Below are 26,736 nucleotides of genomic sequence, written 5' to 3' on the forward strand. Positions count from 1 at the left end.
TGCCACGTCAATCTGGAACCCTTTGAACTGTGCCAATCACATCTTGTTTTGGCTGTATCACTTGTCTGTTTGTAAGTACAGCACTGCCAACCAGGAACCTTCTTCCTTTTCTTTTATAGAAAATTCTTCCTGATTATAGCAAATTGACATATTCTTTGGGGAGAAATTACCGTCTGTAATAGCTTAATTTTTTTTCCAGTTCTTACCATGAAACCTCACAGCAGTTTGAGCTAGATAATCACTCTCTCCAAATCATTCGCGCCCATTCTATCTTAAGAGTTTCTGTGAAGAGAGATCACTTGTAATGATGTGTTTAATTGGTTCCTCTTTATCTGTCATGTCCACATTGGGGCATAACACTAGCCACAGTTTACATATTGTTTAGACCCAGAATAATATAACTATGCTCCCAAATACTCCACATGAGTCGACAAACTATAATGAAGATGGAAAAAGAGTGACTGGATATCATTTGGACTCAGGCAAAGCCTCTGAAATTATAATGATAAAAAGGACAAGATTAAGGAAATGCCCAGTCAGTTCTCCTTAGGGCATGAAGCCCAAGGAGAATCAGTTAGATTCACTTGAGCATGGAAGTTAGAGATAGCTCCATCATGCAGTCTTTGGTTGTGCTCCACTCTGATTGATTGAATATTTAATAAGTGTTTGCTAGATAGTACATGATGGACCCAAAACACTTGACTGGCTTAGAGGGAGGATAGGCCAAATCCAATTGGAATCGCAGCTTGAATTTTAATATAGTAAAATGAGAGGAGGAAATCTTACCTCTTCTTCCTGTAGCCTGGTGAGCACAGTCAATCCAGGAAGGTCTCAGGACGGGCCCATAGACTGTGAAGAAAAGGTGGTGGTTAGCACCAAATAATTTTATTTTGGCCAAGGTCACTAAAGTCTCCCGACTCCTTCCCCATTTCCTGATCAGCCTTCTTGCTGATCTCCTTGCCTTCTGTCTCTCTCCCAACTTCAGTGCATACTTCATCTTGCATATGTCCAAGACTGAACTCCTTATCTTCCCTCCCAAACCCTGCCCCCTCCCTGACTTTCCCGTCACTATAGACGGCACTACCATCCTTCCCGTCTCACAAGCTCGCAACCTTGGTATCATCCTCGACTCCGCTCTCTCGTTCACCCTTCACATCCAATCTGTCACCAAAACCTGTTGGTCTTACCTCTGCAACATCGCCATGATCCGCCCTTTTCTCTCCATCCAAACCGCTACCTTGCTGGTTCAATCTCTCATCCTATCCCGACTGGATTACTGCATCAGCCTCCTCTCTGATCTCCCATCATCCTGTCTCTCCCCACTTCAGTCTGTCCTTCACGCTGCTGCCTGGATAATCTTTGTGCAGAAACGCTCTGGGCATGTTACTCCCCACCTCAAAAATCTCCAGTGGCTGCCAGTCAACCTACGCATCAAGCAAAAACTCCTCCCTCTCGGCTTCAAGGCTCTCCATCCCCTCACCCCCTCCTACCTCACCTCCCTTCTCTCCTTCTACAGGCCAGCCCACACCCTCCGCTCCTCTGCCGCTAACCTCCTCATGTACCTCATTCTCGCCTGCTCCGCCATCAACTCCCAGCCCACGTCATCTCCCTGGCCTGGAATGCCCTCCCCCTGGCCTGGAATGCCCTCCCTCCCCACATCTGCCAAGCTAGCTCTCTTCCTCCCTTCAGAGCCCTACTGAGAGCTCACCTCCTCCAAGAGGCCTTCCCAGACTGAGCCCTGTTTTTCCTCTCCTCCTCCCCATCCCCCCTGCCTCCTTCCCCTCCCCACTGCTCCTGTATATATGTTCGTACAGATTTATTACTCTATTTTACTTGTACATATTTACTATTCTATTTATTTTGTTAATGATGTGCATCTAGCTTTATTTCTGTTTATTCTGATGACTTGACACCTGTCCACATGTTTTGTTTTGTTGTCTGTCTCAATCAATCAATCAATCAATCAATCGTATTTATTGAGCGCTTACTATGTGCAGAGCACTGTACTAAGCGCTTGGAAAGTACAAATTGGCATCACATAGAGACAGTCCCTACCCAACAGTGGGCTCACAGTCTAAAATGGGGAGACAGAGAACAGAACCAAACATACCAACAAAATAAAATAAGTAGGATAGAAATGTACAAGTAAAATAAATGAATAAATAAATAAATAGAGTAATAAATATGTACAACCATATATACATATATACAGGTGCTGTGGGGAAGGGAAGGAGGTAAGACGGGGGGATGGAGAGGGGGACGAGGGGGAGAGGAAAGAAGGGGCTCAGTCTGGGAAGGCCTCCTGGAGGAGGTGAGCTCTCAGCAGGGCCTTGAAGGGAGGAAGGCTCACAGTCCCCCTTCTAGACTGTGAGCCCGTTGTTGGGTAGGGACCATCTCTATATGTCACCAATTTGTACTTCCCAAGCACTTAGTACAGTGCTTTGCACACAGTAAGCGTTCAATAAATACGATTGAATGAATGAATGAATGAATTTTTCTTCAAAACCATTCAGTCCATGTTTCCCCAGTCCTCAAGAACCTCTACTTGTTGCCCATCCACCTCCACATCAAACAGGCACGCCTTACCATTGGCTTTAGAGCACTCAATCCCCTTGCCCCTTTCTATCTTACCTCTCTAATTTCTTACTGTATCCCAGCCCACACACTTCACTCCTCTAATGTCAACCTACTCACTGTACCTCGATCTCGTCTATCTCGCTCTGATGCCTCGCCCACATCCTGCTTTGGGTTTGGAACTCTCTCCCCCTTCATATTCAAAAGATGATGACTCTCTCCACCTTCAAAGTCATATTTAAAGCACATCTCCTCCAGGAGGCTTTCCTGACTAAGCATCATTTCCTCTTCTCCCACTCCCTTCTGTATTACGTTTACACTTGGATTTGCATCCTTTATTCACCCCGCCCACAGCACTTATGTACATATCCATAATTTACTTATTTATATTAATGTCTGTCTCCCCCTCCAGACTATAAGCTTCTTGTGGTCAGGGAACATGTCTACCAGCTCTTGTTATATTGCACTCTCCCAAGTGCTTTGTACAGTGCTTTGCATACAGTAAGCGCTCAGTAAATACAAGTGATTGATTGGTATTGCGTCTTGCTTCGGGAATGGCTTGGGTCTGAAGTCTCTTTCTGTCTCTGGCTGCCCACCATCCCCCACCTGCATTCAGCAAGAGGCCAAAGAAAGCAAAAGAGAGGGGCAAGTCACCTAATGGGGGCTCCAGCCTAGCCCAGGTGCAGCTTGTCTTGTATTATGTGACTTGAGCATGGCCTGTGGAGGACCTGGTCAAATGCAGGCCTATAATTGGTGGCATTCCAGTTAGTTTGAAAATACAGGCTGGTTTATGGAGTAAATCCTACCTGAATTGAGATTTTAAGGGCAGGCATTGAGAGTGAGTAGGGAATGGATTTGTGTTATTCTGAGACAAAATGTAACCAAATTAATTTGGAGGATTTGCCTTCCTGATCTCCTGGGTAATTATTGCATCTACAAAAGGAATGATTTCTGTAATAAAGACCTTTTTTATCAGCATTTCATGGCCATGGGTAAGCTGGAACAGAAAAATAAACACTGGGTGTTGCAAAAAGAATTCTGTCTTTCCAAGAAATTCTAATTAACAGAGTCTGAAATAAGGTCAAAGGATAATTGCGACTCTCTTTCTATTCATAGGTTTGAGATTTGTGCTAACTTGTATTTATTGTTTTAGTGGTGTCTGTCTGTTTCCACATAAAGAATTGGCCACAATTTCAGAGTTCAGTGATTATAAGTATTTTCAAATAGGGATTTTATAGCTTTTCTTTTTTCCGGAGACAATAATAATAAGTCTTTATTCTTAGTGATAGTTGAAACTGCCATTCATATGCTGCTGAGTTCAGCATTTGCTATAAAATATTTTACATCTTAACGGTGACATTTTAATTGAATAAAAGGTTCTCCCTTTCCTTGCTCATTTTAATTGGAAATATATTAACCAGATTTGACATTAAACAGAAATGGCACATTGCAACTGGGTTCCTTTCATTTCAGCTGGAAGAACAGATGCTTTCGTTTAAGAGACATTGAAAAAGGCCCCATGTTGTGGAAGAAAAAATATTTATTCCCAGTCCCACATTGGTTCAAAATCAAACATTAACTTAGTCCAAGAAGGAAATTGTTGCCTTGCAAGTCTCCAAGAGAGTAGATAACTAGAGGGTAGATTCTCTACCAAAAGACCTAAGTATCTAATCCTCAACCTGGGCACCTTCCTCTGAATGACTTTTCTAAAACATGATTCCCTTTCCCTTTCACTAGAATGTCCAGTTTTGTGGAGCCTCCTGAGATCGTTAAAAAGCTCTCTTGGGTGGAAAATTATTGGCCGGATGATGCCTTGCTGGCCAAACCCAAAGTGACCAAGTACTGCCTGATCTGCGTGAAGGACAGTTACACTGACTTCCATATAGACTCTGGAGGGGCCTCAGCCTGGTACCATGTTCTGAAAGTAAGAGTTCGGTTCTCTGTTCTTGTCAAACTTGTCCAAGGCTTCTGGACACACTTCTCGAAGAATCCAAGTTTTCTTTTTTAAATTCCCTCTCCTCCAGCCCTTATCATTGTGGGCAGGGAGATGTGTCTACCAACTCTGTTGTATTGTATGCTTCTGAGTGCTCAGTGCAGTGCTCTGCACACTGCAAGTGCTCAATAAATGCCATTAATTGCCCAATTAGGGAGCTCAAAATTGGGTCCTGGCTTTTGAAGTTGTTGGATTAAAAATGTGGGCTATTTCTCTGTTACGTTAAGATATTTAGTTGTCCACTGTATTAGAAGACGCCGCTGATGGTGAATTTCTTCTCTGAATCCTTGTGCACACAAAAAGGCTGTCCCTTGTTGTGTGCATTAAGTGGATTCCTCATCTTCTCCCAGGCTGAAGATCATTCGGAGTAGCTTCCAAAGACATAAACTGACAGTTCTTGTTGTTTGCCGGTGAGCCAGTCACTGGTGCTTATTGAACGCCCACTTTTGGTAAAGCACTGCGCTAGATGTGGCAAAGAAGAAGACACAGCCCTTACCCTCGAGGTGTTGTCAACCCAACTGGGAGACAGCATTATAGTAACACATTGGATGCAAGTGCAGTTCAAATGCAAGTGACCCCAAAATAAACACATTTGTGCAGGGAGATCTTTACGGGTGCTGGGCAATTATTGGAGTGATTGGAGGGCCTGGAGTGAGATAGGGTTAATCACACAACTGGTTCAGGGACATGCCCAGCACCTTTAATTGTACCTTTTCTAATTCAGGGAGAAAAGATCTTTTATCTCATCAAACCAACCTCAGCAAACATTTCTCTCTATGAACGTTGGCAATCTGCAGCGAACCACAGTGAGATGTTTTTTGCAGACCAGGTGGATAAATGCTACAAGTGCATGGTTAAACAAGGACAAACTCTCTTCATTCCATCAGGTAAGTCGTCTACAGGGAGCATTTTCCCAAGACCTAAAATGAAAATAAAGTGTCTATTTTGACTTCATTCATGCTGCCTTGTTGTTTAGGATTCTCTTGTTTTGGGGTTGATCCTTAAGTCTCATGGTATGCCATGAACCTGCTCTGCTGTCATTCACATGCTCTATACATGTCATTCGCATGCCACACACATGCTGCATATGGTCTTATCATATGTGGGAGTAATTTAGACTGGGCAAGCATAGTGCTGGTCTTTCTACGTTTAAGCAGTGGGAAAGGATGCCAGATCCTTATTTTTTTGACCAAACAAGGGGAGGGCAGGAAAAATTCACTTAAAAGGGTATTTCTGTATCTACTCTGCTTTCCAAATTGAACAAGGAACAGTTTAGGTGGGGGGAGACTCTAGCTCATTACTTTGTTCATTTCCTTGGGCACACGTAATATTCTCCCTCAGGGAACCTCAAAGGGCCAGGTCAGTGTTAACATCTCCCACTTGGAAGTTAGTCACAACCCCCTGCTAACAGTCCTGTGAGATTTGGGCCTTCCTGAGCACTGACCTCTCTTCTCTGGGAATGCAGCTGGGGTGTTTCTGGGGGCCCTCTTGTGCTGCTGCTGCTGCCTCTAGAGATGGGGCGGGCAGGCATACACATACCTCTTTTCCTCTTTTGTAGGTTGGATATATGCAACACTAACCCCTGTAGACTGCTTGGCATTTGCAGGACATTTCCTACACAGCCTGAGTGTTGAAATGCAGATGAGGTATTGTGCTTAAAAAGTATTTGGTGTTTCTCCCCACTCCCTTGAATGTCCCGTCTTTGACTCCCTTTCCAAAAGGAAGTTTGGTATTCTGAAAACTCTGAAGTTTGGTAGGTTTTAGTTCCCTTTGGCAACATTTAAACAGGTAATTCCATCCGACATCCCCTAGGAGAATTAATGTAATATTTCCCTCTGTTCTGACACTCACATTCAGTGATACCCATCGCCAATGGTCAGATTAAAATGGTATCCAGGTAGCCGTCGATTCAAGGGGAATGGCTTTTTAAGGGCTTCATTAGAAAGGGATGAAGCTGTGCTATTGCAGACATTGATAGTTCTTGATTTTCTCTTTGATTTTTTCAGAAATAAGAAATTGAGTCATTCCCTCACTCAAGAATTAACATTGATGTCTCATAATTACACCACGATGCATTTTGTCTGCCAGCCAGCATGAGTTCTTTCTGAAATGTGAAGCAACTGAATCAATTTAACCCACAGCTTTCATTACATGTTGTTTTAACATTGTACTTAAGGTTCAAGCACAGTTGACAAGAAATCCAAATATGAAAAGTAAAGTCATAAAACATTTGCATTTATATGTCTTGCTGCTCTGTTGTTTTAGTGCTGATTGCCTGGTTTTGGCTTGGATGTTTTATTTTTATTATTTAATGTTGCCTGTGATTCATTATACTGAAGTGCATTTTGCTTTGGATCACAGAGCATATGAAGTGGAAAGAAGACTGAAAATTGGCAGTCTCACTCAGTTTCCAAACTTTGAAACTGCATGTTGGTATATGGGAAAGCATCTGCTAGAGACATTCAAAGGTAGAGAACTATTCCTTTGTTTTTCAAACTTCAGCACTCTTCAGCTCATACTGTATGTGGTATCTGCTAAGGATGCAATTCCCATTTTTTGCTCTCACTACAGAATGCAGAAAATCTGCAGGTCAGAAGGTGCAAATTCTCATCTTTCACCCACTATGACCTATAACCAATCATGGCTGCCAACTCCATGGGAGCAACTGGTCTGCAGGATGAAGTCTATCATTTTGCTCCAATAGTGCTTAAACCCAATCCCTCTCTGACACCTTTATGTGTGCACACTTCCAGGGTACTCTGCAAATACCTCCCCACCCCACCGATTGCTTGAGAAGGTGGTCGGCTGGGCACTGATATTTTAAAATGAGTGGCGGGCACATATGGATCCAGGGGATGTGAAAACCGGTGGCGGGGGTGGGGTGGGGGGAAGAATGTAGGGAGCAAAAACTTTTTCCGAATGCAAATGATAGTTTTGCCTTGGGTATCAGTTGGATGGTAGTGAGTCAAATGCAGCAGTAGTAGTAGGAGCACCTGTTGGGCAGTGCACAGTACTAGGTGGTTGGGAAGAACAGAAATAGCAACTGACACCTTCCCTGCCCACAAATTTTCTGGGGGAGAAAACATGAAAGTTGTTACAGGAGTAGTTAAATTAATTGAAAGTTCATTTGACTAGACACACACACATATATATATATATGTATATAAATATATATATATGTATATGTACATAAATATATATATATGTATATGTACACACACACACACCTATATATATATATATATATATATATATATATATACACATAAGAGTGCTGAAGATGAATGCTCTCAAATGCTAGAGGTGGCTGATAGGTGCTGGGAAATGAATCAGGGAAAGCTTGTTGGAGGAGATGGGATTTTAGAAGGGCATTGAATGCGGTGAGAGCTGTGGTCTGTTGGATTTGGGAAGGGAGGGTGTTCCAGGCTGGGAGAAGAGCGTGAGTGAGGGGATGGAGGTGGAAGATTCGAGAGCAAGGGATGACTACAGGGTTAGCTTGAGAGAAACAATGGTAGCGAGTTAGGGAATGGTGGGGAAGAGAGCAGATAGTTGGTGAGGAACCTTGATGCCGATTGGGAGGAGTTTGTGTTTGATGTGGAAAGACCCAATAAGTCAGTGGAGGGTTTTGAGGAGAGGAGAGATTTGGGTCGAAAAAGACTTGAAGATAATCTACGCAGCAGTGGGGCATGTAGATTTGGAGGGTCGGGGAGAGGCTGGTTTGAGGGAGACCAGGCCTGAAGGCTGATGCTATAGTGCAGCAGTGATATAACCAGAACTTGTTGCAGGTTGGGTGCAGAGAAAGGAGCAAATCTTAGAGATGTTAGCAAGAACCAGCTGGATTTGGCAGTAGACTGAATGTGAGAGTTGAAAGACAAAGAGGAGTTGAGGCTGACACCAAGGTTTCAGGCTTCTGGGACAGTTTCAGGGAGGAGGGTGGTGTTGTTGACTAAGATGGGAAAGTTAGCCGGAGGAATGGGTTTAGGGGGAAGGATGAGTAGTTCTGTTTTAGACATGTTGAGTTTAAGGTACCAGTGGATCATCCAAGTTGGGATGTTCTGGAGATGAGATTAGATGTGGGATTGTAGGTCATATGGGAGAGCAGTGGGTGGAGACCTGCCAATGAGTAGAATCTTTTTCTACTTTGTAAAATTCTGCTGCCCCTCTCTCCCTCCTCAGCTGAAAATCAAGGCCTGATACCTGTGTTACCTACCAAATCCCTGAACTGTAGAGAGAGGGGAAAAATGTATTTTGGGTGGCAATTTGGGCTACAAGGGCATCACCATTATCTTCTAGGCCCTGTCAACTTTGAGAACTTTACCTCAGAACCTGGTGCCCAGATTTTCAGTCATTTCCTATCTACTGCCAATTTTTTTATAAATTCAAAACCTGTGTTTCTCCCAGTTGTTACGCCAGGTTGCTCAATCTGGAGCCTTTCAACATTGTGGCAAATGTAGGTTTGGTCTGGTGTTTGTACTTTTATTGGTAAATGCTTTTTCAGTGAAAACTTTACAAAGAATTGTGAGCAAATAGACATGGAGGGGTCAGGAAAGAAATAAAAACCAAGTAGGGAGCATAAGGTCATGGGTTTGAATCCCAGCTCTGCCAATTGTCAGCTGTGTGACTCAGGGCAAGTCACTTAACTTCTCTGTGCCTCAGTTCCCTCATCTGTAAAATGGGGATGAAGACTGTGAGCCCCCTGTGGGACAACCTAATCACCTTGTAACCTCCTCAGCGCTTAGAACAGTGCTTTGCACATAGTAAACACTTAATAAATGCCATTATTATTATTTTATTATAAGAAGTCTACTTGGAATCAGCAGCATGGAATCAAAATCTGAGGGGCAGAAGTAATTTATAATTTTCCATGTGCCAGGGAAGAAGAGACAGCTGGTAGATTAAAAGCAAAATCATTTTTTTCAAGAGCCCACTTAGGTGGTGCTTTGCTCCATAACAGATTAAGGAGACGTGTTCCCTGCAATTCCCTGCTTACAGTCTAAGACAGAAAACACTGATCTGGACAGACATAAGGACACACAGAGAACTTAACCAATTTTGAGAAAACATATAAAAAAAGAAAATAAAGAATTGGGAAAAACTGTATTCTTAAAGGATGGTAAGTGAAAAGAGGAGCCATGAGAGTTATATGTAGAATCAGGGTGGCATTTGGGAAACAGTTGCACTCTACCAATTATTATTATCAATATTGTTATTATGTTTTGGTATTTGTTAAGGCCTTATTATATGTCAAGCACTGTTCTAAACTCTGGGGTAGATACAAGTTAGTCAGGTCAGATATAGTCCCTGACCCAGATGGGGCTCAAAGTCCAAGGAGACCAGGTATTGCATCCCCATTTTACAAATGAAGAAATTGAGGTCCAGGGAAAATAAGTGACTTGGCCAAGGTCACACAGCAGGCAACTGGCAGAGCCGAAATTAGAACCCAGGTCCCCTGACTCCCAGGACTGTGCTCTTTCCACTAGGCCACATGCTGCTTCCTATTGGTCACGGAAGGATTTATATAAGGGGTAGGGTTTCAGAAGCCATCTAAATGATGGACTGGAGAGAGCATGATGATCTGGGAGAGGACTGGTGCTACAAAAATAAATGTAACATGTCTTTTGCTACTATTTACTCCTTGCTGACCAGCAGACTAGTGCTGGAAGTAAGAGAAGCAGTGTGGCCTAGTGGATAAGAGCATGGGCCTGGAAGTCAGAATGACCTGGGTTCTAATCCTGGCTTCGCCACTTAACTGTTGTGTGACTGGGCAAGTCGTTTAACTTCTCTGTGCTTCAGTTACCTGATATGCAAAATGGGGATTAATGCTGTGAGCACCTCATGGGACCTAGACTGTGTCCAACCGGATGATCTTGTATCTACCCCAGTGCTTAGTACAGTGCCTGCCACATAGTAAACACTTAATACCATAAACAAAGTAATCCAGAATCCCCCGCAACTCAGCCCCAATCTAAGAAAACTCCCAGAGTGGGTGTTCTGGGATGGCAGGGGGGCAGTGCCTAAGAGGAGCTGAGCCAGGGAGGGGCAGTTTGTGAGCCGCCCCGTTCCCAGCCCCTGCTCTCTCTAGGGTTTCCAAAAGAAGCAACCTCGGCTCCCATTTTACTATGCCCCGAGGCCCTTAGCTATAGCATCTTCCACAGTGGTTGACTGGCCACCATCCTAATCCCAGAGCCCTCTTGTGTTCTGCTTGCATTCAGGCAGGGGCTGTCAGCATTCTGCTTCAAATCGTATTTTTCTTTTTACTTTAAACATTGCAGCAGTCCTCTTGGAATTCTGTAGTCAGAGGCTCTGATGACTGAAACTAACAAAGTGTTTCCGTTTCATAGGTTTGCACAAATCTGGCCAGCAGCCACCACCTCATTTAGTTCAAGGAGCTAAAATTCTCAATGGTGCTTTCAGGTCTTGGACTAAAAAACAGGTAAGGAAAGATCTTTATTCTGAATCTTATTGGTGGGTAAAGTAGAGGTAGCAGTTAATGAAGACAGTGAACTAGACCTGGGAAAAAGAGCCCTGGAAAAAGGGAATCTGGACACTAGTTAACATCCACTGGGATATTTTTCACATTATGTTCAAGAAGGTCTCCTTTGGAAAGGATGTAGCTTTTGGCTGGGATCTTTAGAAGCATCTTATGTACTAAAAGATATCAAATGGAGAAATATTAAAGCACCTTCAGTGAGGAAATAGCTAATTTGGGGCAAATTTCATAATGAAATGTTTTGGTTTTAGCAATAGGAAAGTTTGCCATTTGGTAGCAAAGTGACTTGGGTATTTAAAGGAAAGAGAAGTTCAGATGCTACTGTCAGTCAATTGTATTTATTGAGCGCTTACTGTGTGCAGAGCACTGCACTAAGCACTTGGGAGAATGCAGTACAACAATTAACAGACGCATTCCCTGCCCACAATGAGCCGCCAACCTTTTGTTGATTATGTGTTACTGTAAAGGTGGAAATGCAGAGGAGGCTTTCCTAATAAAGGTATTTGGAACCACAAAGGGTTTTTTTAAAAAAAAATTAAATAAACCTAAACCTTAGATAGAGCTGGTAGCTGAAGTTGAATAGTTTTAATCATGATTATTAGCCATGGGTAATGTTTCGGTGCAGGCAAACCTGGGGTTCGGGCAAGATACAATACTAAAGTTGGGTCTGTATTTGCAAAGTATATGGATAATTCAGGTGCAAACTCCATTTAGCCTCACGAGAAGCAGCGTGGCCTGGCAGATAGAGCATGGCCTGGGCTCTAATCCTGGCTCTGTCATTTGTCTGCTGTGTGACCTTGGGCACGTAACTTAACTTCTCTGCACCTCAGTTACCTCACCTGTAAAATGGGAAATAAGACTGAGCCTCATGTGAGACAGGGACTGTGTCCAACCTGATAAGCTCGTATGTACCCCAGTGCATAGTACAGTGCCTGGCACATAGTAAGGGCTTAACAAATGCCATAAAAAAATTATGTGGCTATTTAACATGTTTTGCCGTCAAGCATGTGGATACATTTCTGAGACCTTCCTCACCCTGAGCTTATTTAGAATCAAGCAGAGTGGGTGCGACAAGCCTTCTGGAATTAAATTCACTTCCTCAGGCCCATCATCACACTTGCAAGTCTGGCTGTGAGGAAAAAGGGCAGTCCACTGAGAAGGTGGATTTATTGTCACTGGTCAGATACAAAAGGCAGTGTCTACACCTACTTGGCCAGTGGAAAATTTTAATGGAATCAACTGTGCAGTAGGGGATGAGGAGAAATGTGATGGATGCTCATTTGACACTGATGGCCAGTGAGCAAATCAGGTGTGCAGCCCCTTCAGGTGCACAAGAGGAACCAAATGAACAGGGCTGGCATCTGGCAGAGATTGAAGTAGGATGGGGTCCAGGGTTGCAGGTCCATTTTTTTCCCTTGTAGGTAACCGTGGAGCCCAAACAAGGGAAGGCAAAAAAGGAAGGGAAATCCCTGCCGTGTCCTGAGGGAGCGTCCATCAGGACAGTGTCTATGATGGGAAAACCCAGATGCCAGTTTTGGTAGGGAGAATGAACGGTCCCTTCCATGCTGGTAGCCAGGGGATTACTGCATTACCATTTCAGAAATTCTCGGCAGATGTTCTACTCTCTTGCCTTTCAGTGAAGTTGTAGGAAAGGGGAAGCATCAAAGGGAACAACATATGGAGGGGAGGAAAGGGAAGAGATGCTAAGCTGGTAAAATCACAGCTTAATAATCAGCAGGACTCATCCACAGAAACCTCTTCTGTATGCAGATGGCTGTGTGTTTTACCCTTCTCACTAACCTCTTGTGTTTCTACTTTATGGATTGGGAGTTGAAAGGGAGAGGAACATGTCTACAATCACACTAATGTCACAGCTCCCAGACCAGTTATATTTCCTGTAGAAAATTCCAGTTTTGGTCTGAAGCCACATAGAGCAAACATAGCATTTAGTGCAATTTGATGTTAGTGAGCATCAAGCTGAGAAGACTTAGTTCTGCATTTTTGCTAGACCGAGACAGCAGAATTAGGGAACTTTCTTCCGGCAATGCGAGCCTGTGAGGATTCAGTGCAACGTGGTGTCGGAAGAAATGGCCGTATGTATGCACGTGGCATTGGATACAGTGAGTACTACAAGACGAGTTTTTTTTAATACAGTGTCCTGCTTGTTCCAGGAGAACTGGGTGTAAATGCTTAGTACAGTGCTCTGCACAAAGTAAGTACTCAATAAATACAGTTGATCTCAACGGATTTGGAGCCATGCACCACCAATCTCACATAATAATTGGCCGTCTCTATACGTTGCTGACTTGTACTTCCCAAGTGCTTAGTACAGTGCTCTGCACACAGTAAGTGCTCAATAAATATGATTGAATGAATAATTATAATAATTAGGGTATTTGTTAAGCATTTACTATGTGCCAGGCACTGTACTGAGCACTGGGATGGGTACAAGCAAATAGGGTTGGGCACAGTCCCTGTCCCACATGAGGCTCATAGTCTCAATCCCCATTTTACAGAGGAGGTAATTGAGGACTAGTGAAGTGACTTGCCCAAGGTCACACAGCAGACAAGTGGCGGATCTGGGATTAGAATCCACAACTCTCTGACTCCCAGGCCCTTGCTCCAAGAAAGCCCTGGGACATTAATTGTCAGATTGTGTGCTGGAATTTTTAGATCCTGGCTCCCTCACCCTGCTGGGCACTATGGAAATGTAGGATCAGAAGAGTCCCAGAGCCCAGGGATACTGGAGGTTGGGTAATGGGAGTGTAACAAAGCTGTGGTGTGGCCTAGCAGCAAGAACACAGACCTGGGAGTCAGAGGACCTGTGTTCTAATCCCAGCTCCTCCACTTGCCTGCTGTGTGACTGGGCAAGTCACTTCACTTCTCTATGCCTCAGTTGTCCCGTCTGTAAAGTGGGGATTAAGACTGTGAGCCCCATGTGGGACATGGACTGTGTCCAACCTGATTACCTTGTATCTCGCCCAGCGCTTAGAATAGTGTCTGGCACATATAAAGTGCTTAACAAATGCCATAAAAACAAAACAAAAGCAAAACCTCCCTATGCCTTAGCTTCAAAATGGGGATTCAGTGCCTGTTCTCCCTCCCGATCAACCCCATATGGGACAGGGATTGTCCAACCTGATTAACTTGTGTTTACCCCAAGGTTTAATCCAGTGCTTGGCACATAGTAAGCGCTTAACATATATCACCATTATTATTATTATCATCATCATCATCATTATCAATAATTCTTAGGAGCATCTCCAGATCATATATCATTAATGGAGTCCTTGAAATTTTTCTGACCATCCCCTGTCAAGATGGCATATGTGAGCACTGAAGCTTAGCAAGTCAGACCAAAGTTCCCCATTCCTCAGGGCTTTCTCCAGCCATATTTCTCAGGGTAAAATTATTGATTCTATAAGAAGTTAAATGAACTCTCAGGGGAAGACTAACTCCACTGGTTTGTCCATATGTCCACTATTTTTGGCACTCCCATGGTTTAAGTGGAGGTGGAAATAGACAAATGCTTTGACTGCTTTGAAATCAAGTGCCATGCATGAAAGTAATAGAGAAAATCTTCTATTGTAGGCATTGGCAGATCATGAAGATGAGCTCCCAGAGCATTGCAAGCCAGCACAACTTATTAAGGACCTTGCCAAAGAAATAAGATTAAGTGAGGTTTGTGTTCTTTCCAGATTATTAACTGTGCTGTCTAGTCTTAATAAAGGATGTGATTTCTTCACACATGGGAATTTAGACTCGCTCTTTCCCAGGGAAAAAAGAAAAAAAAATCAAGGCAGCAGGGAGGTGCCTTGAAAGGAGCAACAGAAATGTGTCAAGGGATTCTTGAGCCCATGGCAGTACTACAGTTCATAGTCTCACATCCAGTGTTGCCTCACCTCTACATTTACGTTGAAGGCCTCAAATACCAGATCAGAGGTTCTCAGCATTGCTGCCACCCCCTCAGAATGGCTCTGAGGAATAACCTGGCCTCAGAGTCCAGATATGATCCCCAGGGACACACCACAGGTTCTGGGGAGCATTCCTCTGTGGTTTCAGAGATGATTGAATTGCAAATCCTGTTCTGGGCTCTTGCTGAACCTTGGTACCACCTGTGCTGACTCCAGCCTCTGTTGCCCTCCAGCTAGAAGCCTGGGTTCCTGACTGCTTGCCTCCCTCCACCTTGCCTCCAGTAAGAAGAAACCCCCCCGCACCAGCCAGCCAGGGGATTCTCAGGGAAGCAGATTTACCCTGTTTTCCTGGAGCCTGGGTCTCAAGTGAATCTGACCTGGCTCAGATTACCCTCCCAGCCCCAACATCCAAACTGCTCCCCACACCCCCAACTCCTGCAGTTTCTCATATCCCTTTTCCTAGAGTTTATGCTTTTGCTAAAGAAACTTGATTACCTTGTATCTATCCCAACTGCTTAGCACAGCAGTTGGCACATAGCACTTTATCCTTGTAAAACAAAAAACAAAGAGAAACATGGGCCTGGTAGGAGACCTGGGAAGCAGAATGTCTGCTGCCTTGAGAAGCAAGATACAGTGGGTGCCTAATGCCCACTGAACCCACCCTCCTGGGTTCAGTCCCGTGGGATTTACCAGGCAAATTTGACCAACGATCAGATCCCTCCTGGAGGAACCAACCAGGGGAGGGGCGGATCATAAAAAAAGTAATAATTGAAGGAATCTGAACACATTTATTAAGTGCTTACTGTGCGCAGAGCATTGTACTAAGCTCTGGAAAAGAATGGAAAGATGGGAATTAGACACAGACCCTGTCTCTTGGGGGAGACTCACAATTTAAAAATATAAAGGGCGAAAGGAAACTGGTGAGAGACACATAAAGAGAGCCGAAACAAAACACTTAAGTGAACATAAAGACAAAAAACAAAGATCAGTAGGGTACCGTGGCTAGAGGAGCAGAATTTCATACTCTTCATAGCTCAGAGTCCACTGTCACAACCGTGGCCACAATGACTGCTCCAGTAGCAGCTGCCACAACCTTCTCCAGGTTTTGTGAAGGCAGCAGCAGGCCGTGGCTACCTTTTCCTCTTCCTGTCCAGGTAGTGCAAGGCAGATTGGGATGGAACCTCTGGGGAAGAGTAGTATAAAGAAGAGGAGGTAAAGCAGACAGCCTAGATAATCCACAAACTGGAAATGCAAGACCTGGAGTAATGGAGAGTTGACTCAACCTCGAGGGGGGAAACAATCAAATCAAAGTCCAAAGAAGTTAGGGCAGCTTTGAGAGACCATTTTTGGATTGGAAACAAACACAGCAGATGTTGTTCGTCTAAGTGATTACCAACAGATGGAAGAGCTGTGAGAATAGGAGAAGCTAAACCTGTGAGGGGCAGGGGTTGGAGTTGGGGCAGGCACAGGGAGGGTTCTGTGCCAGCAAGCCAGTTATCAATTTGTTTGTCTTGTGGTTATTTCTCTCCCCTTCTCAGAATGCCTCTAAAGTCAATAAACCTGAAGTCAGTGCCAATGTCACCCCCGAGGAAACCTGTCCAGTGAAGAAGGAGGAGCCCCCATCTCCCATCCAAATCCCCCCACCTCCACCTCCACCTCCAGGAGAAAAAGCCACTAAAAAAAAGACTCCCAAGACTGTAAAAATGCCCAAGCCACCCAAGCCTCCCAAGCCACCCAAACCCCCCAAGCCTCCCAAACCCCCCAAGCCTCCTAAAGTGCAGAAGGTCAAGGAAGGAGGTAAGAAGAAAGGGAAGAAAACCAAGGAGAGTGCTCCTCCCACCATTCCCAACCTCGACCTGCTGGAGGCGCACACAAAGGAGGCATTGACGAAGATCGAGACACCAAAGAAGGGGAAGGTATGTCTTTGAACTACTGGCTCTGAAACATTTCTGCCATTTTCCACTTTGTTCTTTCTTCCGTTTATTTATTCATCCTCTCATTCGTTCATTTAGTGGTTTTGATTGACAACCTACTGGAACCCAAACACTGTACTAAGCACTGGGAAAAAATACAAAGATTGAAATTAGACAAACAGCTCACGATCTTGGAATAAGCAGGGAGGAGGGTGATGACAGACATATAAGGAAAAGATTAAATGATGAAGACAAAAAATATAAAAAGATAGGGACAACCATAAATCCCTCCCTCCAGGCTCGTATCTCCTCCTGCCTTCTGGATGTCTGCACGCCGTCTAAAACTCAACATGTCCAAGACTGAACTCCTTATCTTCCCTCCCAAACCCTGCCCTCTCCCTGACTTTCCCATCACTGTTGACGGCACTACCATCCTTCCCGTCTCACAAGCCCGCAACCTTGGTGTCATCTTCGACTCCGCTCTCTCGTTCACCCCTCACATCCAATCCGTCACCAAAACCTGCCGGTCTCACCTCCGCAACATTGCCACGGTCCGCCCTTTTCTCTCCATCCAAACCACTACCCTGCTTGTTCAATCTCTCATCCTATCCCGACTGGATTACTGCATCAGCCTCCTCTCCGATCTCCCATCCTCTTGTCTCTCCCCACTTCAATCCACACTTCACGCCGCTGCCCAGATCGTCTTTGTCCAGAAACGCTCTGGGCATGTTACTCCACTCCTCAAAAATCTCCAGTGGCTATCAGTCAACCTACAAATCAGGCAAAAACTCCTCACGCTCGGCTTCAAGGTTCTCCATCACCTCCTTTCTCTCCTTCTACAGCCCAGCCCGCATCCTCTGCTCCTCTGCCTCTAATCACCTCATCGTGCCTCTTTCTTGCCTGTCCCGCCATCAACCCCCAGCCCACGTCCTCCCCCTGGCCTGGAATGCCCTCCCTCTGCACATCCGCCAAGCTAGCTCTCTTCCTCCCTTCAAAGCCCTACTGAGAGCTCACCTCCTCCAGGAGGCCTTCCCAGACTGAGCCCCCTCCTTCCTCTCCCCCTCCTACCCCTCCCTATCCCCCGCCTTACCTCCTTCCCCTCCCCACAGCACCTGTATATATGTATATAAGTTTGTACATATTTATTACTCTCTTTTACTTGTACATATTTATTCTATTTATTTTATTTTGTTAATATGTTTTGTTTTGTTCTCTGTCTCCCCCTTCTAGACTGTGAGCCCGCTGTTGGGTAGGGACCATCTCTATATGTTGCCAACTCGTACTTCCCAAGCGCTTAGTACAGTGATCTGCACAAAGTAAGCACTCAATAAATACGATTGAATGAATGAATGAATGAATGAATGAATAAATGCAATGAGAGTTACTGAACTTTGGAACTCGAACAGTTTAAGGGGCCTACTACTCAGGCAAGGCTATATATAATTATTATCATTATGGTATTTGTTAAGCACTTACTATGTGCCAGACACTGTACTAAGCGCTGGGGTGGATGCAAGCAAATCGGGTTGGACTGTGAGCCCGTTGTTGGGTAGGGATTGTCTCTGTTGCCAAATTGTACTTTCCAAGCGCTTAGTACAATGTTCTACGCACAGTAAGCACTCAATAAATATGATTGAATGAGTGAATGAATGAATATAGAATGGAATAGAATACAATCCTACTGTCACAACTGCCATAGCCTGCCCAACATTTGAACTTCAGCTTCCACATTGGAGTAAGGCAAGATAGGTGTCTGTTGCATATCCAGGGATGGGTCATAGTAAATAGTCAGTGCCTCTCATCCCCTGAAGCTGTTTGTCCCCTCTCCTTGCTTTCTATACAGATTTCTAGATCCTGTCTCATTAATTCTCTTAGGGATGAGGCTCTGAGCCCAGTATGGCCATCCCCATTGTACACAGATCGGAGACTGAGGCCCAGGGAGGTTATGACTTACTCAAGGTCATCCAGGTTCTGCAGGGTCAGCAAGACAGAGCTTGGATCCTCTGGTTAGGTTGGACAGTGAGAGCCCTCTCGGATATTGACTGTCACGTGATGCTGAACAACACCAGGCGTGCAGTGTAACATGTAGGCCTCACTTTCTGGGTGTCTGCCTGAAACTTAGAATGGTTTTCCAAGAGGTCCGCTGACCTCCCCAGCTTGCTACAGAGCCCTTGCTTTCCTCTCCCAGGACCCCATTAACATGGTCATTGTTTCCAAGCTGTGGAACTTAGTAGCAGGACCTGAGGTGGAGACAGTTTGGGTGCTTAAAATACTGGACATTAAATGCATCCAGTGCTAAATAATACCGGCAGGGGACTAAACAACTCAATACGTCTGTTGACAGTCCCTCTTCCCAGCATTGTCATCTGAGAGTGGAATCAGAATTGGGCTATCAGCAGAGGTCTTTCAAGTTCTGGGGACATGTGATTGACTTCTCAGGATACATCAGAATGATGGCAACCCACTAGAATGGTGCTATTATGCCCCTGTGTATATGCCGTACTTGCTTGTTGAGTGACTGATTGACATTCCCTCATTTCAGAAGCTTACTTTATATCACAACTTGCCAATACTGAATGATTGGAGGGAGACAACAGAAGCAAGACACATGCCTTCTGCCCTTAAAGAGCTCACAATTGAAAGTGGGGAGACAGACACAAGTTACTTACGAGTAGTGTGTGTAGGAAGATATAATAGGAAGCAGTATTTGAGTGCTTACTGTGTTCAGAACACTGTGCTAAGCGCTTGGTACAGTCTAGTCTAAGTACAATAGCGTAGGTAGACACTATCCCCTCAAGGAGCTTACAGTGCAGCATTGAAGATGGACACTAAAATAAATTACAGGTATGGAAGGCAACTAACTATAAGGATGCACACACAAGTATCGAGGTTTAGGGGGTTAAGGGAAAGAAGTACCTAAATGCTGAGGAGGTATAGTCTCAAGTACATAGGTGATGCTGGAGTGTAGGAAATAGATTGGGGCGATGAGAGAATTGTCAGGGAAGGCTTCCTGGAGAGGATGTAATTTTAATAGGGTTTTGAAGATCGGGAGAGTGGTGATCTGTTGGATATTAAGGGGGAGGGAATTCCAGGCAGGAGGGAGGGTTTGAGCAAGGGGTTGTTAGTGAGAGAGATGAGAGTGAGGTATGATGAGTAGGTTGGTATGAGAGGAGTGAAATGTTCAGTTGGTGTTGTAGTGGGAGAGAAACCCTCATTTCCACCTCTCCCACTCCCTTCTGCATCACTCTTGCATTTGGATTTGCACCCTTTATTCACCCCTCCCTCTGCCACACAGCATTTATGCACATATCCGTAATTTATTTATTTACATTAATGTCTGTCTCGTCCTCTAGGCTGTAAGCGCATTGTGGGCAGGTAATGTGTGTACCAACTCTGTTACATTATACTCTCCCAAGTGCTTAATACAGTGCTTTGCACTCAGTAAGTGCTCAGTAAGGACTTGGGTTCGAATTCTGGCTACACCACTTGTCTGCTGTATAGCCTTGGGTAAGTCACTTAACTTCTCTATGCCTCAGTTCCCTCATCTGTAAAATGGGGATTAGTACTGTGAGCCCCATGTGAGACATGGACTGGGTCCCACCTGATCATTCATTCATTTCATTTTTTATTGAATGCCTACTGTGTACAGAGCACTGTACTAAGCACTTAGTAGTACCTTGATTAGCTTGCATCTACCCCAGCGCTTATTACAATGCCTAGTGAGCACATAACAAATACAATAAAAAAATACCATTGATTGATTGATAGTGGGGAGAAAGCCAATTGAGTGTTTTAAAGCTGATGGTGAAAAGCTTTTGCTTGATGCAGAGTTGGATGGGCAACCATTGAAGATTCTTGAGCAAAGCTGATGGTGAAAAGCTTTTGCTTGATGGTGAGATGGATGGGCAACCATTGAAGATTCTTGAGTGGGGAGACATGCACAGAAAAAGGTTTTAGAAAAGTATGGGCAGCTGAGTGATTAATGGACTGGAGAGGAAAGAGGCTGGAGGTAGGGGAGGCTAGTGAGGAGGTTGATGGCAAAAGTGAGATGGAATATTACAAGTGTGTGGGCCAGAGTGGTACCAGTTTAGATAGAGAAGAAGGTACAGATTCTGGAGGTGTGCAGTAGGGCCAAGGAAACTTTTTTTTTTTTTTTTTAAGGACAGGCGATATGTGAGTGTGTTTGAAAGTCAAAGGAAAGGAGTCATTGGAGTGTGGGCAGTTGGGGAGGGAAGAAAGGTGGGTGCAGTTTTATAAGTTGCAAAAGGATGGGTTGGAGAGTGGATAGAGGGGATAGATTTCAAAATGGAGGCAGAAGATCTTTTGAGAGACACTTGGGAAGGATGAGGAGTGGATGGGGAGATAAGAGAGAGCAGGAACTGAGGAAGTAAGGGAAACTTTGGGGGAGTTCATACCTGATGTTTTAAATTTTGACAATGAAGTAGTTGGCAAGGTCACCTGGGGCAAGAGATGGGGTGAAGTTGGAGCACTGAGGTCTTAAGAAGGTTGTTGGAAGTCAGAAATAGTTGGAGAAATATTTAGAGTGGAGAGATATGTGCCAAGTAATGCTTCAAGAAGGTCATCCATGCAGCAGCGTGGAGTATAGATTGGAGCGGGAAGAGAAAGGAGGCAGGGACACCAGTGAGGGGACTGATACAGTAATTTAACTAGGATATGATAAAAAACTGTAATGCTGTTTGGTCTTAAGACAAATTTGGATTCAGGTAGTGCATGTCAGATTATTTTCTTTGGTAGTCTTTTCAGAAGTCCTTTGGCAAGAACCTTGCCAGCAATGATAATCAGGGAGATTCCCCTATAGTTTCCACAATTATTACTATTATTATAATCATTATAAGCGCTTACTATGTTCCAAGTACTGTTGTAAGCACTGGGGTAGATGCAAGATAATCAGGTTGGACATAGTCCCTGTCACACATGAAGCTCACAGTCTTAATCCCCATTTTACAGATGAGGTAACTGGGGCACAGAGAAATGAAGTGACTTGCCCAAGGTCACACAGCAGACAAGTGGAGGAGCCAGGATTAGAGCCCAGGTTCTTCTGACTCCTCGGCCCATGTTCTACCAGTCAGTTTACTCTCCTTTCTGCTACCACTCCTGTTGAGGTGTAACCCAGAGAACAGAGACCACAGTTTGCTCCAAGTCAGGCACCTTTAATTCCACTCCCTCCCAGGAGGGCTCAGACACTGAGCAGTCCCCATACTGAGCATGGGCCGTTTACTCATGGGCAGGGTTTTAACATATTCTTTCAGTTGCATAAGCCCGCCCCTGGCTGACACAGTCAGCTCCCCTTGGCCCTCCCAAAGATGCTCCCACAGAAGCAAGCCCTCAGTCCTGTCCATTAGATTCTGTGGCTTCTCATTGGCGGTGAGCAGGAAGTTGGCATCCCTTGTTCTCCAATAGTCCCTGTTCCTCGCTGTTAGTCCCTCCTCTAACGGTCCGTTGGTCTTCACCTCGTGGCCCGATCCACCATTTTGGAGTCCTGTGGCCTGGTTGGGAAGGGAAACGTTACCAAGATGTTGGGGAGCTAGGGTCACTACCCAGCTGTCATAGGGCAGGGGTTGGAGGGGTCCTGAAGTGGCTTCAGAAGCTGCTGCGGGTCGCACTTGGGCTGGGGGTCCCACTGTGACACCTCAGTGTTGGGGGGGGGGTGTGTTTGTGAGGGGGTGGCAGTCCTGGGCCTCTGGAGCCAGTCAGACAGCAGAGCACTGATAGTGGGTAGGAGGCTCTGAACGTGGGCACAGAGACACCTGCTGCACACCGTGGAGTCGCCCTGAAGAGTGCAACAGGTGAGAGGGGGCGGGAGAGAGGAAGGGAGGGGAAGGGCGGCATTAGCAGGTTGTAGCATCCTCTGGGCACTGGGGGGGGCACCTTATATTGTCAGGGCAACAACTTGGCTTAAATCTCTTTCTCCACATCGCAGCGGAGTTCAACTCAGGCAGCCATTTTGGAGCCAGGGAGGAGAAGGAGCAATTGGGAAAACCGCCAAGTCAGCAAAGGCTCTTTGTGCAGGGCTCCATATTAGAAGTAGCCTGGGCCTTTCTCTCTGCCCCAGAGCCTGAGCCTGAAGAGGGCAAGGGTAACACTGTCTTCTTAAAGATGGGCTTATTGTAACATCTTTTGACATGTGACATTTCTTCAGTTGATCCAGAGGTTGAAAAATCTGACTGTGGAGTGCAACCCTCCTTATGGGCAAGGATTCATTCAGTCGTGTTTATTGAGTGCTTACTGTGTGCAGAGCATGGTACTAAGCTCTTGGGAAAGTACAATACAACCATAAACAGTGACATTCCCTGCCCACAACGAGCTCACAGTCTAGAGTGGGGGAGATACACATCAATACAAATAAATAAAATTACGGATATGTACATAAGTGTTTTGGGGCTGGGAATGGGGAAGAGAAAAGCCACATCTCCCCTGGAAGTTGGAGATTCAAATGGGGCAAATGAATGATGATGATATTTGCTAAGGGGTTACTATGCGCCAAGCACTGTACTGAGAGCCGGGGTAGATACAAGATCAAGGCTGCCAACTCTATTTTATTGTGCTCTTTAAGTGCTCAATAATCAATCAAACATGGATTGATCTGAGAGATAAGGTCCTCTCAGTGCTTGTAGATTTCTGCAGGAATGCCTCCAGATCCATGAGTTTGTCCATTTTTCATGGCTTTGATGGCAGAGGTTATTTTTTCAAAAGTAGGGACTAAGGTCATGTCTCCACTTCTGGGTGATATTTTTGTTCAGCCTTTTCCTCAGTGGTGGATGACATGTTTCAGCACTGCATTGGAGGGGTTTTGCTACCTGTGGAAGATCCCTTTTTTGTCCATGATTGGTGGGTTGGGGGTGAGTCTATCTTCATTCAGCAGTGGTGTAGTAATGTTTATGAGACCATTCAAAAAAGGTAAAAGATTTGGAATATGCCCTTTCATTCATTCATTCATTCAATTGTATTTATTGAGTGCTTACTGTGTGCAGAGCACTGTTCTAAGCACTTGGGAAGTATAAATCAGCAACATATAGAGACGGTCCCGACCCAGCAATGGGCTCACAGTCTAGAAGGGGGAGACAGACAACAAAACAAAACAAGTAGACAGGTATCAATACCATCAGAATAAATAGAATTATAGCTATATACACATCATTAATAAAATAGAGTAATATGTACAAGTGTACACAAGTGCTGTGGGGAGGGGAAGGGGGTACGGCAGAGGGAGGGAGGGGGTGATGGGGAGGGGAGGAGGAGGAGAAAAGGGGGGGGCTCTGTCTGGGAAGGCCTCCTGGAGGAGGTGAGCTTTCAGTAGGGCTTTGAAGGGAGGAAGAGTGCTAGTTTGGCAGATGTGTGGAGGGAGGGCATTCTAAGCCCTTGAGAAGCTTCCACTCTGAGGGAGAAAAAAAATATGAAAAGAGGAATGTACATGTACTAAAGAATATGTAAACATAGATAAAATTTACAAGTTGATACATTAATCGATGGTACTTATTGAGTGCTGGATGTATGCAGAGCATTGTACTAAGTGTTTGGGAGAGTATAGTAAAACGGAGTTAGTCGACACATTCCCTGCCTATAGTGAGTGTAGAGTATAGAGGAATAAATGACAAAGGTACGAAAGGTTGATTACATAAGACCTGAGATAGCTGAAGAGATAGTATGATCATAATAATTAGAAGATTAATCAGCCACATAAGGGAGATGCCTTTTCAAAGGAATTTGAAGAAAGGGAGAAATGTGGTTTGCTAAAATTGAAGACAGAGGTGTTCCAAGCAAGGGGAATGGCATGAGCAATGTGTTCAATGTGAAACAAGCTTGGTCCAGGGTTCAGAGGTTTGCTTGGGAGGAGCAAAGAATACAGTCTGTGAGAAGAGAGCAAATAGGAAAGAGGAAGCCAATTGGCAGAGAGTTTTGAAGCCAGTAGTCAGAAAGTTTGTGTTTCATGAGGCATAATGCTGCAAATGGAGGTTTTTGTGATCTGATTCCAATTTCAGAAAGATGATTAATGCATCTATATGTAGGTTAGATTAGAGAGGGGAGACACGATCCAGACAGGAGGTTTTTAGGTCTTAAACTGGGGTAGTGGTTAGAAGGGTGTAGGTGAAGGAGCAGGTGAAAGGGCTGGAAAAGCAGTGTGGCCTAGTGGAAAGAGCATGGGCCTGTGAGTCAGTGAACCTGGATTCTAATCCCGGATCTGCCACTTGCCTACTGTGTGACCTCAGGCAAGTCACTTAACATCTTTGTGCCTCAATTTCCTCATCTATAAAAAAGGGATTCAATACCTATTTCCTTCCTACTTAGACTGTCACAGGGATTGTGTCCAACCTAATTTTCTTATATCTATTCAAGTGGTTAGACACTGCCTGGCATGTAGAAAGCACTTAAATACTATTAATAGTATTGTTAGGTATGTGAGATATTATGGAGGAAAAATGACATGAGAAAACACTACATCCTTCCTTTCCTGTTTAAGATTGTGTGATCTTTCCCTCTCTCTCTCTCTCCCTCTCTCTCCCTCTCTCCCTTTTCCCCCTCTCTCTCTCTTTCTTTACAGACTGCAAAGAATGTTTTAAGTGTTCCTAGTAAGGAAGTTGTTAATAAACAGAGTGAAGTGGAGAGATTTGAAATTCGAGAGCAGAACAAGAGCAAAACAGAAGCCAAGTGGAAATACAAGGTAAAGTTAGCTTGTACTTTGTCAAAAGAAAACTAGAACATTTGAGTAGTATGTTCTGATCCATAATTTTAGGCTGTTACTGTCTGTAAAAATGAATTGTCTTTTCAATGTGTTCCTCTCTCAAGTTAGGAAAAGTGACTGAACCAAAGCATAATTGAAAGAAAGTATTGTATTCTCCAGAAAAAGTGCTACTTGAACTATATACTATCCTTGTGTATTAGATGCAAACTCCAAGGGTATAGAGAGACTAGAATTCATTGACTTGGCAATCAACTCTCCTGACTGATTGTTTTTAGGTCTTTAGTGTGGGCCAATCTGCCTTTCTAAAGCTCTCCAATGCAGCAGGCATCCCATTAGTAAGACATGAGGAAAGAATTTCAGTGCATGTTCTGTCATGTTACCCACTGCCATAGAAGCCGTGACACCTAGGAGTAATAGTAGTATTAGTATTATTTTGTACGCGCTTAGTACAGTGCTCTGCACACAGTAAATGCTCAATAATTACGATTGAATGAATAGTAGTAGCATTTACCGAGCATGCATCTGGAGTAGCACACTGTACTAAGCACTTTGGGAAGTACCTGCCCACAAGGAGCTTATGAGGATTAATAGAGAAACCTGCTTCAATAGCATCTACCTATGCCAGTAATCAGGGACAGGTGTGTAATTGCATCACCATAAGGACCAAGTTTAGTTCCACCCCTTAGCTTAAAATAAAAACAGCCAGACACCAATATTTTCACACACTTGTCTTCAGTGTTCTTGAGGTGATCTTCTCTTTTAAACTGCTGCAGTTGTTGAAAGGATCTTATTATTTTGGGGCCTCTCAAGGCTCAGTTCTGGGTCCTCTTTCTATTCTCCATCTACACCCACTCATTTGGAAAACTTATTCACTCCCATGACTTCAACTACCATCTCTATGTGGATGATTCCCAGATCTACATCTCCATCCCTGACTGCCCTCATCTGCAGTATTTCCTCCTGCCTTCAGCACATCTCTACGTGGCTGTCCCACCAACACCTCAAAATGAACATGTCCAAAACACGACTCCTCATTTTCTCACACAAACTCTGTTCTCCCCATGACTTTCCCATCATTGTAGACAGAACCATCCCTCCTCCCTGTCTTACAAACCTGTGACCTGGACATTATCCCTTACTCATCTCGCTCA

At 44.5% G+C, this 26,736-nt stretch overlaps 1 protein-coding gene across 2 annotated transcripts in view; it reads left to right on the forward strand.

Annotated features, from left to right (window-relative positions):
- Positions 1-26,736, forward strand: part of PHF2 (PHD finger protein 2) — a 202,311-nt gene that overhangs the window by 130,134 nt on the left and 45,441 nt on the right. The window contains exons 6-13 of one of the 2 annotated variants that reach the window (XM_038772093.1): positions 4,312-4,498; positions 5,292-5,454; positions 6,126-6,213; positions 6,929-7,035; positions 10,909-11,000; positions 14,649-14,738; positions 16,510-16,887; positions 25,445-25,564. In XM_038772093.1, coding sequence (XP_038628021.1) covers positions 4,312-4,498; positions 5,292-5,454; positions 6,126-6,213; positions 6,929-7,035; positions 10,909-11,000; positions 14,649-14,738; positions 16,510-16,887; positions 25,445-25,564 — 1,225 coding nt within the window. The remainder of the gene's footprint in view (positions 1-4,311; positions 4,499-5,291; positions 5,455-6,125; positions 6,214-6,928; positions 7,036-10,908; positions 11,001-14,648; positions 14,739-16,509; positions 16,888-25,444; positions 25,565-26,736) is intronic. The other variant, XM_038772094.1, reaches the window with a different exon arrangement.

The sequence above is a fragment of the Tachyglossus aculeatus genome, chromosome X1, assembly GCF_015852505.1.
Source record: "Tachyglossus aculeatus isolate mTacAcu1 chromosome X1, mTacAcu1.pri, whole genome shotgun sequence".
NCBI classification, from domain to species: Eukaryota; Metazoa; Chordata; class Mammalia; order Monotremata; family Tachyglossidae; genus Tachyglossus; species Tachyglossus aculeatus.